Source organism: Phyllostomus hastatus, unplaced genomic scaffold (genome assembly GCF_019186645.2).
Source record: "Phyllostomus hastatus isolate PE091 unplaced genomic scaffold, TTU_PhHast_1.1 phas_contig_244, whole genome shotgun sequence".
Taxonomy (NCBI): Eukaryota; Metazoa; Chordata; class Mammalia; order Chiroptera; family Phyllostomidae; genus Phyllostomus; species Phyllostomus hastatus.
Genome location: NW_025333796.1, coordinates 1,987,278 through 2,004,833, shown reverse-complemented (window position 1 = coordinate 2,004,833; position 17,556 = coordinate 1,987,278). Strand labels below are relative to the sequence as shown.

The window sequence follows — 17,556 nt, the reverse complement described above, 5'->3', positions numbered from 1 at the left end:
CCCAGGGGTCTGGGTGCAGCGGGGCTGCCTCCGCAGACTCCGGGAAGGTCTGACATGCAGGCAGAGGGCCACTCGGCACAGCTCAGGGCAGAACCCACCTGGACCCTCAGGGCCACTCCCTGCAGCCTCTCGGGTCCCAGTCTCCCCACAGCCAGGTTCGGGTGTGTCCAATCACCAAACCACACTACTCCTCTAGGACCCCGATCACCGGGAACAAGGAGGCACCGAGGGCACCGAGGAAGGCAACAGAAAAACGCAAGGGAGGGCGTGACTCCGTCAGAAGCGGTGAGCACCTTGGGAATTACGAGTCACAAGCAGTGAATAGGACATGGCCCCTCCCCTGCAGGACCACGGGGACAGCAAGGGATGTGGGTGCCCACGCACAAACTCACAGGCGCACCGTGATCTGCCAGAGCGTCCCCTACACCGGGGAGCCCATGCGGATGACGTGTCCCCGGGTCTGCCGTTTAGAGAAAGAATCGGAACCTGTCAGAACTGTCTCGGCAGGTGCGGGGCACGCTGTCATTTCTGCACTTTCCCCGCCAGGCGACTGACAAACAGCTCGTGTCCTTGCAGAGGGCACCTTGCAGTTCCTCCGTCTCGGTGACGAGGCTTCGAGACTGCAGGTCCCACGCGTCCCCTGGTGACAGGCTCTGGGCCGGTCACGTGTCCTCACTGCAGGGCCTGCAGGTGACGGCTGTGGACGGTGCTGCCCAAGCCACGGGCAGCATCGCTCTGGGTAGCGCTCGGGTCCACGGTGACACGGCAGGGCTGTTGCCTCCCCGGCCCCCCACCCCCGTGCCCAGAGCCCCAGACAGTGCTCAAGTCTCTCTGGCTGCGTCCTGAGGGCGGTCAGGGGCAGCCCTCTGGAGCCGGCCTGAGGGTGGGGCCTGGAGGCAAAGCCCCTTCTTGTGGGCAAAGGGTGTGTTTATTTATTTTGGTTTTCCCGCTAGATGCATGTCAGCGGTCACCAGGACCCGAGACACAGCACACGGCATCGTTTTTTGAAATGCGCTTGCCCTAAGATTCTCAAGTTCGCCAGAGCTGACGACGGCGGGTCCAATGTCTGAGACCAGCTCACGGTTGGGTCGGCACAGCCAAGGAGCACAACCCGAGTTTCACGGCGAAACCGCGTGTGTTTCTTCTTTTTCCTTTTAAATATTTTATTTATTTTTAGAGAGAGGGGAAGGGAGGGAGAAAGAGAAGAGAGAAACATCAGTGTGTGGTTGCCTCTCATGCGCCCCCTACTGGGGACCCTGACCCACAACCCAGGCATGTGCCCCGACTGGGAATCGAACTGGTGACCCTTTGGTTCACAGGCCTGCAAACAACCCACTGAGCCACACCAGCCAGGGCAGTACCTGCTTCTTTCAACGATTCATGGAAAAGCCCCCAGGCCCCGGGATCCGGGGGACGTACCGGCGGGCACCAGGAATCGCTAACAATTCTCAACGCATCATCATTCAAACAAGATGGTGCCCGGCGTCCGGCTGGACTGGGGCTATTCACACCGGATCCCCAGGGAGTGCAGTGACCGACATCCATGCCCCAGGTGCACGTAGCCCCCAGCGAGGAGCGGTGGTTCATCGGCAGCGCCCGTCACACCCGTCAGGTGCCCCGGCCGCGGGCATCACGTCCTGCCCACGATGACCTCACAGGACTAATGACAAGGCCGCAAAGCTCCCGGTTCAAGCAGCTGATTGCCGGCCCCGACGCCGCCCAGGGTGCAGCTCAGCCTGGGGCCTGGATGCCGTCCGTTCGCAGGAGACGGTGCCCCCTTATTTCGGCACCTGCGGCCAGCCTGTCTGAGGCGGGCACGGACTCGGGAGCCAGCCACCCCTGCCTGGACTGGGGGTGGTTCCGGCTGTCCTGTTCACGTGGGGAAGCTGGGTCTCGGGTGGCCCATGGGGTGAAGGTCGCCAGGAAGACGGTCGTGTACGCCACCGTGTGTTTGTAAAGGCGCAGAGGCCACTCTGTGCACTCCCTCTGGAACCCGTGTCCTGGGGCCACGCTGGCCCCCCCACCCCTCCAGCACTGCAGCCTGGGCGCCGCTGCCCCCCCGCCCGCCCCCCAGGGCCCACCCTCAGATCCCTGGGGCCCACCGCACTGCCTCCTGCCCCTGCCTCCTCGGGACTGGCCCCCCTGCCGCCGGGAGCCCCGCTTTTGCGCCCCACCGTCTGCCTTCCTTGTTATCCCCGCCGGACACGACGCTAACTTCCCGACGGCGTCTTCCCAGCGGAGAGTAGGGCCCGTGGGGGTGAGGACTTGGCCAGCCGGCTGGGCTGGTGGCCGGTGCTGGCACGGGCTCCGGGCTTCCTCGGCCGTCCTCGGACACGGGCGTGGCGCTGGGAAGGGTGTGAAGTGCGTCCAAGGGGCGGAGGGTTTGCTTCTTCTCTGCGTTATTTTTGGTAACATGTTCCCAACCCGTGCTTTCCTCCTCGGCCACTCCTCTCCTCCTCCTCCTCCCCTCCTGGCCCCGACAAGCGGTGTTTGCAACAGGAACCGGCATGTACACATTCCTCTGGTCACTCTGTCTCGGCCAGCCGGTGCGAGCGCCCCCTGGGCCGTCCAGGGGCCCAGCAGGTGGGGGGATGGGAGCGGGTCCTGGTCTGGGGGTGGAGAGTCCGTCTGGGGCCAGGGGGCCAGGGGCCTCCAGGAGGGCGGGAGTGACCACTGTCCACCTCTCTCTCCGCAGGCGGCCGGCGCCTCCCCTGCCCCGTCATCAGGGCCTCCTTCCCCCGCGGAGAGCGCAGACCAGGGCACCCTCCTTCTCACCCCCCGCCCTGAGGGCCGCCCTTGACTCGGCATGGGTCCAGGTCTACTCCTCGAACCCGGGACCGCAGCCCGCCCAGGTTCCCAGAGTCTGTCCACCTGCAGCCAGCCGAGTGTGCCCTGCAGCTTGTCCACGGGTCCGGCCGCTGTGATCCCGTCCGCTGGACCCGGCCCGGGGCCGTTTCTGCTTAGACGGTGGGGCTGCCCGGGGAGCCGCACGCCCTTCATCTGGGGGCGGGGGGGGGGTCTGCTCCCAGCATGCAGCGGGGCACATGGTGCGATCTGCTCACCCCCCGTGGACGCCCTGTTTCCCGGCTCCTTCCAGACTTCTCCTTATCTCAGACGCTCTTCCCGAGAGAGGCCCCGAGAAATGAGGATGGCGCCTCCTGCGATGTCCTCATCGTCACCACGATGTTGTCATCGTCCCCGCCGCCATTACCTTCCACGCTGGTACCACTGCTGCCAGCAGGGTCGCCAGCACCGTCCTTGTTATGGCCTCCCCCTCCTTCCTCACCCTCCTTCCTTCCTCTTCTTCCCCCTCCTCCTTCCTCCTCCTCTTTTTCCTCTTCTCCTGTTCCTGCCCCTCCTCCTCTCCTTCACCACCTTCACCATCATCACCGGCACGACAGTCATCGCCGTCCTCAGAGGCCACCGTGATGGCGATGCCCGTGATTCCACCCTCAGCCTGAACCCTAATCTGTAGTAGCAACAGCCCCTTTCTGTTTTCACCAAAAGCCTTTCTGAAAGGTAAAGACCCACCTGGGCATGAAGTCGCACCAGGGGGAGCATGTGGCTGCCCCTCCGGCCCCCACTGTCACCGTGTCTGCCCCCTGTCCCCGTGGTCTCTGCCGTGGCAGTCCTGGCTTCTCTGGCCAGTCACCACGAGGCCGACCAGGGCCAAGACGCTTCCCGAGGGAAGGGCAGCTGCCAGCGTCCGGTTGTGCTGGTGGCCGATACGCGCTGGCTGGGAGGGCTCGTGGGTTTGAGCAAAGCGCGGTGCCTGCCTCGTTGGGACACGGCGGCCTCTCGGCCAGGCGGGGCCCCTCCCTTCCCGCAGGCATCGCGCCGTGGGACACGCCGTTTACTCCGACCAGTCTGATGCTGGGGTACCGGGGAGCTCTAAAAAGTCCCTAGAAAAGGATGTTTGCGTTTGCACAAGATGGAAAAAGACAAAAAAAAAAAAAAGCTCTGGAAATTGGGAAGGATGCAATGTTTGATCACTAAAACTAGAATTGAACCTCCACCTCTGGCGTGGGCTTCTGGTCTGCGGGGCCTGCCCGTCCCAGGGCGGTGCTGCTCCACGGGGGGGGGCGTGTGTTTTTGCCCCGTTTCTACCCCTCTATGCCCTCTGAGAATGGTAGTGGCTGGAGGCGCCCCCTGGACACGGACGGTTTTCGCCCAACAAGACAGTCCAGCTGTCCCTGGGGGGCTGGCGGCATTGCCCCCCACGCCCTGCTTTACTGAGCCGAGGACCCCTGCGAGCTGGAGGTCTGGGGGAGGTGCCTAAGGGAACAGGACCCTCTTTGACGCTGACCTCCCCCTGAGCACGTCCCCCCCCGGCACCCTTGGTCAGGGGGCCGGACACCTCCGTGTACGTAGGGGGACCAGGGGACCAGAGGGGACACTCGTTACAGGAAGAACGGAAACTCCTTTGGTTACCGACTGCTGCTTCTCTGTCTATCGTGCACCACGTCAGCGCTGATCCAGGTTCTAGGCCAGGTGAGCCCGGGTGGCCGAGCCGTGGGGGGTCTGCCCCTTTGTCCTGAGGGGGCGTGTCCCGCCGGGCAAAGGGCAGACTCAGGGTGTGTGAGGTGAGGGCCACCCTCCCGCACCTGCCGGCCGTCGAGGGACCCGGGGAAGCCACGCCACTCAGCGTCGCTCTGCGGCTGGAGTGTCCCGCCCAGCAGCCACCAGCTCCGCGCGGCTGTTTAGATTCAGGTCACGTGCAGTGAAATGAGATTGCAGACCGAGTCTCTCGGCCACGCCGGCCACATTGCTGGTGCTCCTCGCCACTGTCTTGGCCACGCAGACACAGAGCATTCTCGCCACGGTGAGACGTCCCACGGGCCACACAAGGGTCAGCAGACAGGACGTTTCAGAAAGGAGACTGGGCCCTGGCCAGGTACCTCAGTTAGTTAGCGTGTCATCCCGATGCGCCAAGGTTACGGGTTCAGTCCCCGATCACGGCACGAGCCAGAATCAACCAATGAGAGCACCACTAAGTAGAACAGGTCGATGTTTCCTCCCCTCTCTCGCTCTCTCTCAGATCAATCATTTAGAAAGCAGACGTAAATCGGTCTAGAGAAGGAGTTTGCCCCAATCAGAGCTGTCCAGCCTCGGGCGAGAGGGGTCTCCCAGGAAAGGACCCTGCATCAGCAGAACTGGGCAGTGACGTAACGGGAAGGACTGTCCCCAGGGGAAGCTGTCTGCACAGGTCGCACACACCTGCCCGCATCCCTCAGCCTCCTGTGACCCACGGCAAGTAGACTCGCGTGAGGAGGGAGGTGGGGACGAGGGGCGTCAGGAGACCCCTGCCCTACATGCACTCGGCAAACAAGCCGCGCCGCACGCTGAGGGAGGGCGGGGGCCATCGGAGCTCCTAAGTGGTCTTCCCGACAGCGCAGAACTGGCACCCACGCCCCGCCCAGCGCCCCGCCGGGCAGTGAAAGCCGAACAAACACCAGACAGAGCAGCCAGCACGCCCGGGGACAGACAGACGCAGGGGACAGGTAAGACACAGATCCGGTGAAGCGATTCACCTGGGCGGTGGCTACGCCCGGATTCCGTTTCCCACGGACAAATGGCTCCGTGAGCCTCCACGAACCAATCACCATTGAACCAGCCTCCTGCTCGCGAGTGGAGCAAGCGTCTGTCCGTCCGTCCGTCTGTCCCACACCGCAGCAAACCCGAGGCGAAGGCAAGCCGCAGCAGACGCGGAGAGCCAAAGTGCCTGCGGTTTTTGAACATTACGACCCCATCGCACGTCACGCATGAAACCTCTCGGTGCTGGGAACGCGCACATCCCGGAGGCGGCCAGGCCCAGGGGGACGCGGCGGCGGCTGCGGGAGAACAGCTGCCTGTCTCTCGGGCTGAATGTGATCTGCGTGCCCCGCATCCCGCGTCCGAGGGGGCGGCCAGGAGTGCCTTGGTGGGAGGGGCCCTGGATGGCCGTGTGCCCACGAGCAAGGCAGGAGTCGTCTCGGTGAGGACAGACCCCCCCACCCCCGGGCCTAGGGCCGCGTCTCGCTGGAATTCTGCGCATTAACTGGACCGGGAGTTCCCTGGGGGCTCTGGGGGCCCGGGGGTGGGTGTGTGGGGGGGGCCCGAGGGAAGTACCCCTGCCCGGGGTCACCCACCCTCGGAGGGAGGGCGCTGGGACCCAGGAGGAGCAGGGCCTTCCTGGGGTCAGGACTCTGCCAGCACCTCCCGGAGCCAATCTAACCAGCGACAGACCCCCCCCCCCCGAGTCCTCGGTGGGACCCCCGGGGACAGAGAGCTGGCACTGACTGAGCCCGGAGGAGGGCACGCGGCCTGGGCCGCAGCAGAAGCAGGCGCTGCCCGGAGCTCCCCTGACCTCAGGTCCGCCTGCAGCTGCTCCCCATTATCATCTCGGGGAGCAGATGCGGCTGCAGGAAAATTACTGACCAGAGCCTGCCCCCGCCGCCCGCCCCCCACCCCCCACATTCCAGCTGAGGACAGCTGCCTGGCAGGGCGGGGTGTGTGTGTGTGTGTGTGTGTGTGAGATCCTCTCCTTAGTGTCCACTCCGAGCCTCGGCCAGCTCCCCGCGAGGAGCAGGTGAGGGAGGCCGTGCAGCGCTGCCAGGCCCTGGCTCCTGGGGCCCCCCCCACCCCCACCGAGCAGGTGAGGGAGGCAGGGGGCTGGTGGGAGAGCGGCCCTGGGGCACAGGGGTGGGCGCGGCCTGGACTCCCCAGCAGGAGTCACGGGAGACACGGCAACACACCGTGAAGGTTTTGTAGCAGAAGCACCCCCAATGCGTGCCCGGGGAGAGCGACCACGTTCCAGAGGAGCCTCGGGCTCCCTCCTTAGGGGTAAAAAAATATAGTCTCCTTTCTGAAACCACTCTCGGAAGGCCGCCCGCTGTTTCTCGCCATTTCCATGACGTTCTAGAAAAGGCCAGACTATGGGGACAGAAAACGGACCTGCGGTCACTGGGGCCTGGGGCTCGGGGGAGGCCTGACCATGAGGGGGCGGCAGGAAGCGATTGTCTGGGGTGATTGGTGGCGACGGCTTCACAAGCCTGTGCAGGTCTTACAACCCGGAGATCTCCACACACACACACACACACACACACACACACACACGCTACAAATGGGAAACTTCCCCTTTCCTGTGAAGGAAAATTCAGCTTTTCATCACGCCGTATGTGATGTGCTCTCACACTGAAGTCGAGGAGGACATACGACGGGCTGGGGGGACCGTGACGACCGTCCAGCCCGCCAGCCCACCAGCCAGCCCTCCGTGCGCGCCCCAGGCTGAGCGAGGACAAGCTGCCGGAGGCGTCCTTTCGCGTCTCCAGCGTCCAAAGCCTCCTCAGCGCGGAAGGCTCTAGAAGATTATTTAGCAGAAGGCACCTCTTACACCCTCGGCTTAACACGAGGGCGTGTGACTTCAGAAACGCCATTCGGGGGGGCTGAGGCGGCGCGGCCAGGGGCTTCCCGGACACACACAGCGGGGCCGGCGTCCTGTCCCCGGCCGCGCTCACGGCCGGGACACACTCCAGTGGCCGAGGGCAGCGGAGGGCGGCCTGGCCTTGGTGACCGGGGCCTGTGTGCGCGGAGGGTCCGCCGGGGCCCCTCTCTCTCTGAGGCCGGTGGGCTGCATGCGGCCCAGGATGGCTAGGAATGCGGCCCCACATGAAATCATAAATTTACCCGAAACCTCTTTTATTGCTCATCAGTTTTCATTAGTGTTTGGGTATTGAATGTGTGGCCCAAGACAACTTTACTTCTCCTGAGCGTGGCCCAGAGACGCCCAAAGGCCGGACCCCCTTAGCTGATCACGTCCCCTGACTCCCCACAATCAGGCGGAGACGAACAGTCATCCCAAAGAACTTGGATGGAGGGAATGAAAACTTTTCCATAGTGAATATTAACAACCCCCTCCCCCCTGGACAATGGAAAACTAAAGCTAGAGAAAAGACCCACATTGAGAAGAATGAAGTTGAAATCTCCAATAAAGAGAATCCAGGTGTCACATACTTTTAAAAGAAGTTCTAAAAACACTAGAATTGGGCTTGCACCCCCATACCTGCCGCCCCTCCGGGCTCCCGAAGGGGGTGGAGCTCACCTGGCCCCTCCGGTGCCTGGGGCCTCACTCCCTGACCCGTCCCGGGGCCGCCCAGCCTGACCCGCAGGGCAGGCACCTGCCCATCTCGGAGACGCCGCGGGAGTCCGACCAGAACCGTCTCAGAGGAAGGCGAATGGCCGTGAAAATCCACGTGTGATTTGCCAGAAAATAAAGTTCCACTCAGGCGCATTTCCAAAGTCGCTAATCTCTCGTGAGCGAACCGTCTGCTGCGTGGATGCCAGTACGTTTCACCGTCTGGCTCGTGTGAGATGAAACAGCCCACGTTAAGTTTAAAGCATGAGCCGGTTGAAAGAGAGAAGAGAAGGGAGAGAGACCCAGGCGCAGGCAGCCGCGAAAGCCCAGGACGAGAGTTTATGGAAAACGTCGGTGACGTTTTACGGGAGGCGCACAGGTGACGTGCCCCAAACAGGGATTTATATGGTGACAGCGGCGCGTCACCTCTCCTCCAGGAGACGGTGACGACGAGGAGGACAGAGTGAGCACCTTCGTTTGGTTTCAGGGGAAGCTGCCGGCTGCTTTTTTGTTCCTGGGATATAATTTATGACGTGATTGAGGAAGAAAAAAACAAACCAACAAACCCAACCGCCCTGCAAAACAGGTTAAGATAACTCTCTGCAGAAATACAATGCCTCACTATCTCGCCAAGAAAATCCTGTAACAAGACCCAAAAAGGAAGGCCATTTTTTTTTTTCTGTCCAAGGAATGTTTATACCCTCTCCCTCCTCTAGGTGGCAGTGTGGCGTAGAAGGAGATGACTCCGGGACCCGCTATTTCAGGGTGCACAGATGATGACCAAGAGTGAGGATTCCAGGGAACACACTGGATCACGCGTCAGAACAGAGAAACAACCCTTTTCTGGGCGGAAGGGCGGCGTACTCACGGGTTCCACGTTATAGGAGAAAAGCGCATATTCTTTGTCTGGAGATATTTCGTATCTGATGGCTCTCAAGGACTCCTGAAAGAAAAAAGAGCAGAGGACTTTAACGTATCACATAGAATATAACTCCAAGTTTCGTGGGGACACTCCGCTGGCTGGGGCCGTTTCCAAAATCTGCTCACAGGACGAACAGGCAGCCAAGTCCCTAGTGTCTGTTCAAAGTGGCCGTAACCCTTTGCTAACGGCATCGTATCCCGTAACTTGATGCTTCCCATCTTACTTGTATTTTTTTCAAACTTCAGCAAGACAATCCTGACGGTAGCTATTGAAACAAATCCATTAGAAACACATATAGAAACAGATCACCTTTGCTCACAAGGCTCCCCATCTCTCTCTACCTATAAACACACTTTCCTTTGCTCACTCTCATAGTTCGGAGTTTAAAGGAGGCGAATCTCTCCCGAAAACTGAATCACATTCTACCCACGTTTTGGCGACTGGCTTCTTCACCAGGATGGGTGACGGCCCCACCAGTCAGTGTACAGAGGACTACCTGGGCGCAGGTGCTTTCACACAGATCAGCCGGTCGAAAACGTCGTTTCCCTCGGACTTTGCGCCCCCTTGTCTGCCGTGCTGGCACTGCCGCGCAGACCTCCACGCCCAGCAGAAAGAGCCTTCGGTTCTGGGTCGAGTGTGCGTCGCTCCAGAAATGAGGGTGCGGCCACCAGCAACATGCGGGTGTGCGACCACGGCTGACCGTGACCTCTGTTCCGCGTCTCACCGCGGCTTCTTTCTCAGGCGACGGTAACTTGGGGGAGCAGCTCTAAAGCAACGGTGTTTGCTGGAATCAGAGACCGCTCAGCATCGCGTCATGCTCCGGAGTGTGGTCACATCTGAAGTTGCGCCCTCGGTCCTGCTAACGGGTGCTTATACTTCTTGCTATTCATAGCTGTTGTGATCGGCAGCGTCTCCAAAAACACTGAACTCGGGAATGCTGCTCCCGAGGCAAATTCAAGGCTCGGTTCCTACGAGCCTCTGGTCACAATACGGTTGTCAGCCGACCCCCACACACAACCTCGTCTGAGGTGCGTTTCCGTGTAAAGACAGCTTACAGAATATATACACTGTCGGTTTGCTAGCACGAACGCACCACGGCGAACAGCAGTGTAACTTGTGTCCACATGAGGCTCATGGAACACATGTGTTTTCTCCAGAAGGCACAGCACAGCCTACGTACACTTTGGAAACGTAAGACAATGCTGAGCGTTATTTCCGGGGGCTGGGGAGTGTGTGTGTGTGTGTGTGTGTGTGCATTCTAATCAGCACAGTTACACACAGACAAGAAAGGTGTGAAAAACGCCGCGGCCCGTGGATCACAAGACGGAGGCTTGTTGACAGTACAAGCGCTGAAAGCTGAAGGCACTGGGCAAGTCACACTTTCTGCCACCCTGCACGTGGCCGGGAGTGGCTGCCACGGCGCCAGGGGTGCCCGTGTGAGGGCGCAGAAACATTCCAGCACGTGGGCGAATTAGCGAACGGGGAAGCCGTCAGGGATGAGGACGGGCGGTGGTGGGTTCCCAGTCTGCCGTTCCTCGACACAATGTTGCAGTAAGGATCCTCCCCCACGTCTCTTTGCTGTGTGTGTGTGTGTGTGTGTGCACTTAGTTTTTTACAGGATAGATCTCCAAGGGCGGGCTTGCTGATGGACGGAGCGGCCGACGCATGCTCTAAGATTTCAAAGCTCTTTATTTCAACTTCATTTGGCGTGGCGCGGGGGGTGGGGGGGTGGGGGCGTGTGTGAGAGGCCACCGACCCGTGTGTCTCTCCCACATCGAGGTTTCTCTCCCTCTCTCCCTCCCTCCCTCCCTTCCCTTCTCCCCACAATAAATGCACCTACTTTTTAAAGGCAGATATTTGTGACGCCTATAGAATTCAGCTTTATTTTTCTCCCAGTGTCTGAAAGATGTCGCCCCACCGTCTTCTGGATTGCGGTGTCTGGTGAAGAGTTCCCTGTCACCCTTCTGCCGATGGCAGGTCCCTTCCCGTGGCTGCAATTCAAGTGTTGTATTTTTCACTGCCTTTCAAAACGTGACTACAGTCTCCTTCGGTGTGTGTGTTTTTTCCTCTCTCTTGTTATGGCTGGGGTTTGAGTTCTGGTGCCGTAGCTGGTCAAAGTCCAGTCGTTATTTCCTCAAATGTGTTTCTTGTCTTTCCTTTGCTCTCTTTCTGGGACTTCAACGAGAAGTATATTCATGCACTTTATACTGTCCCCCAAGTCACGGAGGCTTGGTTCACGTTTTTTGTTTTGTTTTGTTTTAAGTATTTTTTTCTTCCTGTGCTTTTATTTTGGATAGTTAGTACTGCTATTCATTAAAGTTTTTTTTTTCTTCTGTGGTGTCGAATCTGCTATTAATCTTGAGTTTAAAATTTTTATATTTTATTTTTCACCTCTAGAAATTTTACTTGGGTACTTCACAACCTTCAATTTCTTTTTTCACGTGCTCGTGATTTTATGTCATTGCGCATTTGGGACATACGGTACATGTATTAGAAGTTTTCATGTATTTTCTGCTGATCCTGTTATTTCAGTTATTTGTGGGTTTGCTTGTACTGACCGATTTTTATCCACATTAGGGGTCACATACTCCCTGCTTCTTCATGTATGCAGTGATTTAAAAAAAAACACCAAGCACCAGAGATTCTGGATTTTTTTCTTATTGAATCCTGAAGTCTTTTTGTATCCCTTCAGAAAATGTTGGGCTTTTATGACAGGCAGTTAATTACTTGTGGATTAATTAGATTCTTTCAAGGTTTGTTTTAAAGACATTTTACAGGCTTCTCTTCAATGGCCATTATTGCCGAGCTAATTAGAGTCCCTACTTAATGTCTCATGGCTCAAAGAAACTTAAATGATTCCTGGCCGTTCATCAGCCTTGGAAATCCTTCCTTGCAGACGCTCCTGGAATTGTTCTTTGCTTGGAACTTTATTTCCTCCTGCCCTGTGGTGGTTTACTCTCCGCACCTATAAAGATCAACAATGAACCCAAGCCCCAGGGGAGCTCTACGCCTTTCTCAAGTCCTGTCCAGTTAGTTAGCTTCCTCCTCTGTCGTCCTCTGGCTCGTAAATTGTAGCCACAATTTTTCCCTTAGAAAATCAGACGTCTTCTTAACTCGGCAAGACAAAGAGGCTGGGGTTTCCCTCCCGGCGCTGGAGTCCAGCAATAACCTCCGGGCAGAAAGCTCAGGGGCCGGCTGGGCTCTGGAATTCTCCTTTGTTCGGGGGTCCCCAGTAGGCGCGGCCAGTTTTCCAATGCACAGACACTGTTTTGCCCCCTAATTTTGTGCCGTTCATAGTTGTGTATGTTAGGAGGAGGAGGAGGAGGAGGAGGATCACCCTCTACTCTCATGGCCAGGACCGAATGTCAAACAGAGAACGTTAACTTGTCCTGTCTCGTCTCCAGGCCTAGTGCCCAAGCGTGACCGGCCTGTCATCGGGGCTATAGGAGTGTCTGCTGAGTGAATGAAGGGCCACACCCTCAGCTGTTACCGTGATGGTTCTGATATAAAGACAACACCCAGAGGAACCAGCAAAGAGGCAACTTCCGGCACTCAAATCGTCGCGGATCGCATTCCTGGGTGGGGGGGCCCACTGCGCCACGCAGCACCCGAGACTGGCAGGTGGGAATTGCATGAGGCTCCGTCACCGCCACTCCTGGGTCCAGTTCCACGCACTTCCCGTCAGCCCCGTCCCCATGCCCCCATGGTCGTGGACGTCATGGGCTGTCGGTCCACACTGTCGCCAGGGGCAAAGGATGGATGCAGACATCACTAACGCACGACTAAACACTTTCCCCAGGACCGTCTGCATGAAAGATACATTTCCCAAGCCAAGTATACATCTACAATCGTAGCCACGTTTCTGGTGAGACACACCCGTGTCTGAAGGGTTGGTGTCTTCCTTGCCGGCACTAGATACGTAGGCACATGACTGAACTGCAGAGGGGCAGAGGCAGCCGTCGGTGGGGGAGAGAGATACAAAACGACAGAACGTCCCAACGTAGCGCGTAAGAGAAACAAAATGAAGAGTAGGAAGCGAACCTACATCCGCAGGCTGTTTTATGAAAACTGCATCCTGGGACGGAGGGAAAAGAACCGGCTGGACAGGATTAGTAGTGATAAAATTAAGCCACCGGAAAGATGGAGTCACAAGAAGACTCTGTGTGCCGCTCGATGGGAAAACGCCTCACGCTGAAAATAAAGGGATGCTCGAACTCTCCCCTTTCCCGGTCAGCAAGGAGGAAGGATCTCGGGGGCCTGGCTGGGCCATGGAGGACAGAGCCCCAGCCGGTGCCCGGCCCTTAACGCACTAAAGATCACACCATACGTGACCCCAGTGCCGCACCCCGCTCTAGCTGGGACAGCCGGAGAAAAGCTGAAAACGCTGTTGCTGTACGAAAGAATGGGGGGTGATGGAAGTTTCCGGGTGGTTTCAGAAGCCCAGATCTCTCTCAGTGTGAGGACAGACAATGCTGCACTTCGGCTGCATCAGCAGTGTGTGTGTGTGTGTGTGTGTGTGTGTGTGTGTGAGGCTGACCGGACCCCGAGTCTGGCAGCTCCGGTCGGTACCGTGGGGGCACAGGCAGCATGCCGTGGCACCCAGGAGCAGCCCTGGGCCGTGCAGCGCGGGGGCCGCAGGTGTGAGCCGCACGCGGGCAGCTGCAGTGTCCTTCCCGGGTGTGGAACGCCGGCCTCCCCTCCGTCCGGGCCACCCCAGGGACGGAGGCCGCAGCTGGCTCCCTTATGCAAATCTGGATGTGATTTCGTTTGGAATTAGTCAAAGCTGAGTTCCGCCCTCGAGGCTCTCAGCTGCCCTCGAGGCACCAGTGGACTCAGAAAAAGCCATTTAGCCTCCGCAAACTTGTCTCGTTTGCAACATAAGAACTCTAGGCTACTGCCACTCACGGGGCTCCCAAGGATCTGGGTTAAGCGAGGTCTGGGTGCAGAGTTCGGTGCAGCGCTGGTCTCGTCCCCCGCACCCAGCTCTCGGCTCTCCTTCCTTCACGCCGCCGGCACAGCGCAGCAGCCTCAGTTTCCCCCAGGACTCCCCACCTTCCCACTGCGGCTCTCTGAGGCCGCCGCCCTTCCCCTACCAGGGCTCCACGCCCCAGAGGCGCAGCGCACTGCCTGGCTGTGGCCGGCACGCGGCCGGAGGTCTCGGTTCTGCCTCCACGACGTGACTGAAACCCCTCCCCCTCCCGGTCTCCCCGTCACCGCCTCCGCTCGGGGCGTCCTGGTCCACCTTCGCCCGGGGCCCGAGGCAGCCCCTGGCTCCGTCCTGTGACCTCTCCCTCGCCCAGCCCCGCCGTGACAGGTGTCCAGAGCTGTTTCCCTAGAGCGCACAGACCGGTCCTCGGAAGCCCCGCCCCCTGCGAGCTCCCCCGGAGTCAACAGTCCTGCGAGTCCCCCCGCCCGCGCGCTCTCTGCCCAGGGCCTTTCTGCCGCGACCTGACCTCCCGACAACCTACGCCCAGGGGCGCACCAACTCGCCGCCCCGTCTGCCCGTGAACCACCCGTCCCGCAGCTCGGTCACTCTGCCGGGGACGCCGCGTGCCCCCTGATGCAGGGGACGGAGGACGGCCCCGCTCCCCGGACCCTCAAGTCTGCTGGACATCTCCCCTCCCCCCCTCCCCCCCTCCCCCCTCCCCCCTCCCCCCACCTTGCTCGCATCACCTGCGGCGCCTTCACTGCAGAACGCGTTCTGTTCAGACAGCGACGCCTTCAGGTGGAGGCGGGAAGTGCGCCGAAAGCGAAGTCTGTGCTTCGCGGGTCCTGGCACCCACCCACCTACGTGGTCCAGCCCAGGGCCTCGCGCGGGGAAGGCGCTCATTTAACGTCAAGTGACAGAGGCCCGGACAGCAGTGACAGAAGAATGACACTGGGCCTCCCGTACTCCACTGAGAGCCGCCAGTTTGGGTCCCGGAAGGGTAAGCTGCTACTTGGCACTTTCCTGGTGTTCGAAAGACACAGGCCGACCAGGGTCTCCTCGCCTCCGTAACGAGGACAGCCAGACCAGCCTGTGAGAGAGGACCCGGACTGGCGGTGGGTGTGGACGCTTTTGTCCTCCGTTGTCCTAATCAGAGACGAAGGGAGGAGAGAGGAACGAAACAAACAGGGACGACAGTCCTGCAGGAGACGTGCCCCCTTCGTGCCACCCTTCCGGTCCGGGGCTGCGGGCCCGGAGACTCGGAGCTCCGTCCGGCGGGACGTCCGCGTGTGGCCAGTCACCGCAGGGGCGCGCCGGCTGCTGCCCACTCCACCGCCGGCCAGCGTTGCTGTCTGCGAGGAGATGAGGGCCTGCCCCCGCCAGGTCGTCCTGTTTTTCTTCCCCAGGAGACACCAGAGATCTGGCCTTGAGCTTGTAAAAGCCCACGGAGCAGCCAGCCCAGCGGGCACCGTGGCTCCGGGACTGCCTGCTCGGCTCCGGACCCAAACAGGGCGACTCCCCCTTCGTGGGTGACTCAAGTGCCGCAGGCAGTTGGCCCCGGGCCGGCCGTCCCAGCCCCCATCCCATCAAGCGTCCACTTGGGAGTGAAACCAGACGCAGAGCCCACAAGGTGGGAGGCCGGACTGGTTCCCGCCGCCAAGGGGGGAGGGCCCTGGGGGACCCCCGTCCTGGGCGATGGATCCCACATTGGCCCCGAGGACATGCGTGTCTGGGAAGGCAGGCTTCCTCCCCCGCACCGTGAGACGTGGAACATGGGATGCGAAGTAGATGAAGTCCAAGGGAGCGAGGTGACAATGAGCAGATGGGGTCAAGGTCACTGGATGAAGTGGTGGTGGGGGGGTCGCCTCCAGTTCATAGCCCGGCCACATCCTGGCCTTCCTGCCTTCCCAGCACAGTCGGCCCGTTATTTTCCCCCGGAGTCTGGGACGCGTCTCATAATTCTGGTAATTACGTCCCTCTCCGAGCAGGCAGAGTTCATTAATTTTGAGAGACGGAGATAAAAATTCAAGCTCTGCAGCGTAATGATTGTGTAAAATCAGACAGGAACATACACCAGAGAAACAAAAACACTTTATTTAAATGTTAATTTAGTCGTTTCAATAAGTAATTAAAACAAGGAGATTAGTAATTAAAACAAGTACAGACATGAAAAGTGAGAAAAACTCACAGAAGCCCAACAACAGGCGGCTCTTTCTTATTTTTTAATTTACTGGTTTTCCCTTCGAAGTTTTCCGGACACTGACTGCCTACAGCTCTGACCCGTTCATCACGGGCGGAAGCCTAATCTCTCTGGAACAGGGCGCTGAATTTTTACAAACGTGATTAAAATGATCGAACAAGCGGCATTCAGACAGCCGTTATGGAAATCAGCGCACTGGAAAATGGAACACAAAATCTCACCGCCCGCCGAGAAGGACAAGGCTCACAGTGCCACGCGCACTTTGTAGCCTTTTGAGGACACACGGATGCACTTGGCAACTGTTCACAATGGGGGAATGGAGGTGAGGGTCCAATATTGTAATCTCCTGCGCTCGGTCGGTATAACGTCGTAACTGTTTTTCACGTTACTACGACGCCTTCTTTATCGTAATGGCGACATCGCATTGCATCTATTTTTATTTACCTTATTTCTGTAAATTTGGGGGCTTTTTTTTCCTGTACTTTGTAGATGATTTACTTATGAAAAATTCCCTGGGATGAGTCGAAATGCATCAGTATTCTTTTTTAAAAGAATTTTTATTTGTTTTTAGAGAAAGAGGGGAAGGGAGGGAGAAAGAGAGGGAGAGAAATATCAATGTGTGGTTGCCTCTCCTGCGCCCCCTACGGGGGACCTGGCCCGCAACCCAGGCCTGTGCCCTGACTGGGAATCGAACTGGTAACCCTTTGGTTCACAGGCAAGGCCTTAATCCACTGAGCCACACCAGCCAGGGCACATCAGTATTCTTATCCAGCTCAAAAGGAATTGCTGGTTGCTTTCCAAACACCTGGGATGATTTAAATGATTCCATGAATGACAGCGTCGGCCTTACCACTTCCCGTCACCACTGGCGCAAGCAATTAAAAAGGGCGCATGGAGCGTGACTGGCACCCACAGGTCAGCCCCGTGGACCGTTCCGAGCAGGTCTGTGAGGTCGAGGCCCACCCAGTGGCGGGCAAGCCGCAGCTCTGTTTGTGGACGAGCTCAGTTTCCTCGTCCGAGGGAAGAAGGGCGTGAGTGGTGTCGTCCCCAGAGACCATGCTGGTTTAAATGCCCAAACCTCCAGTGCAAGCCAGTCGCTCCGCGCTTCTGAGAATCTCCGTGCTGGTGTGTCGTAGACGAGTTGGGGGGTGGCACCAAGCTTCCGTAAGAGTGACAGCCCCCCGGGAGACCTCAGGATGCCCGGGAAGGTGGTCGAGGTCTGTTTTAAATGCGCTTCTACTGGAAACGAGGCAGGAGAGTAAGAAATGGGGGAAATTCCCGGCAAGTGGCATGAGGAAACCGAGGCAGGGAGCTGACGCCCGTGGGCCCCGTCCAGCACCCCGGCTCACCTGCCTTCTCCCATGTGCATCCACCCCCTTGAGCACGAAGTCTTC

At 58.9% G+C, this 17,556-nt stretch overlaps 1 protein-coding gene across 5 annotated transcripts in view; it reads right to left on the bottom strand.

Moving 5' to 3' along the window:
- The window catches only part of DPP6 (dipeptidyl peptidase like 6), a 519,939-nt gene that overhangs the window by 96,968 nt on the left and 405,415 nt on the right, over window positions 1-17,556 (bottom strand). For all 5 annotated transcript variants that reach the window (XM_045837839.1, XM_045837842.1, XM_045837838.1 and 2 more), the window contains exon 5: window positions 8,982-9,056. In XM_045837839.1, coding sequence (XP_045693795.1) covers window positions 8,982-9,056 — 75 coding nt within the window. The remainder of the gene's footprint in view (window positions 1-8,981; window positions 9,057-17,556) is intronic.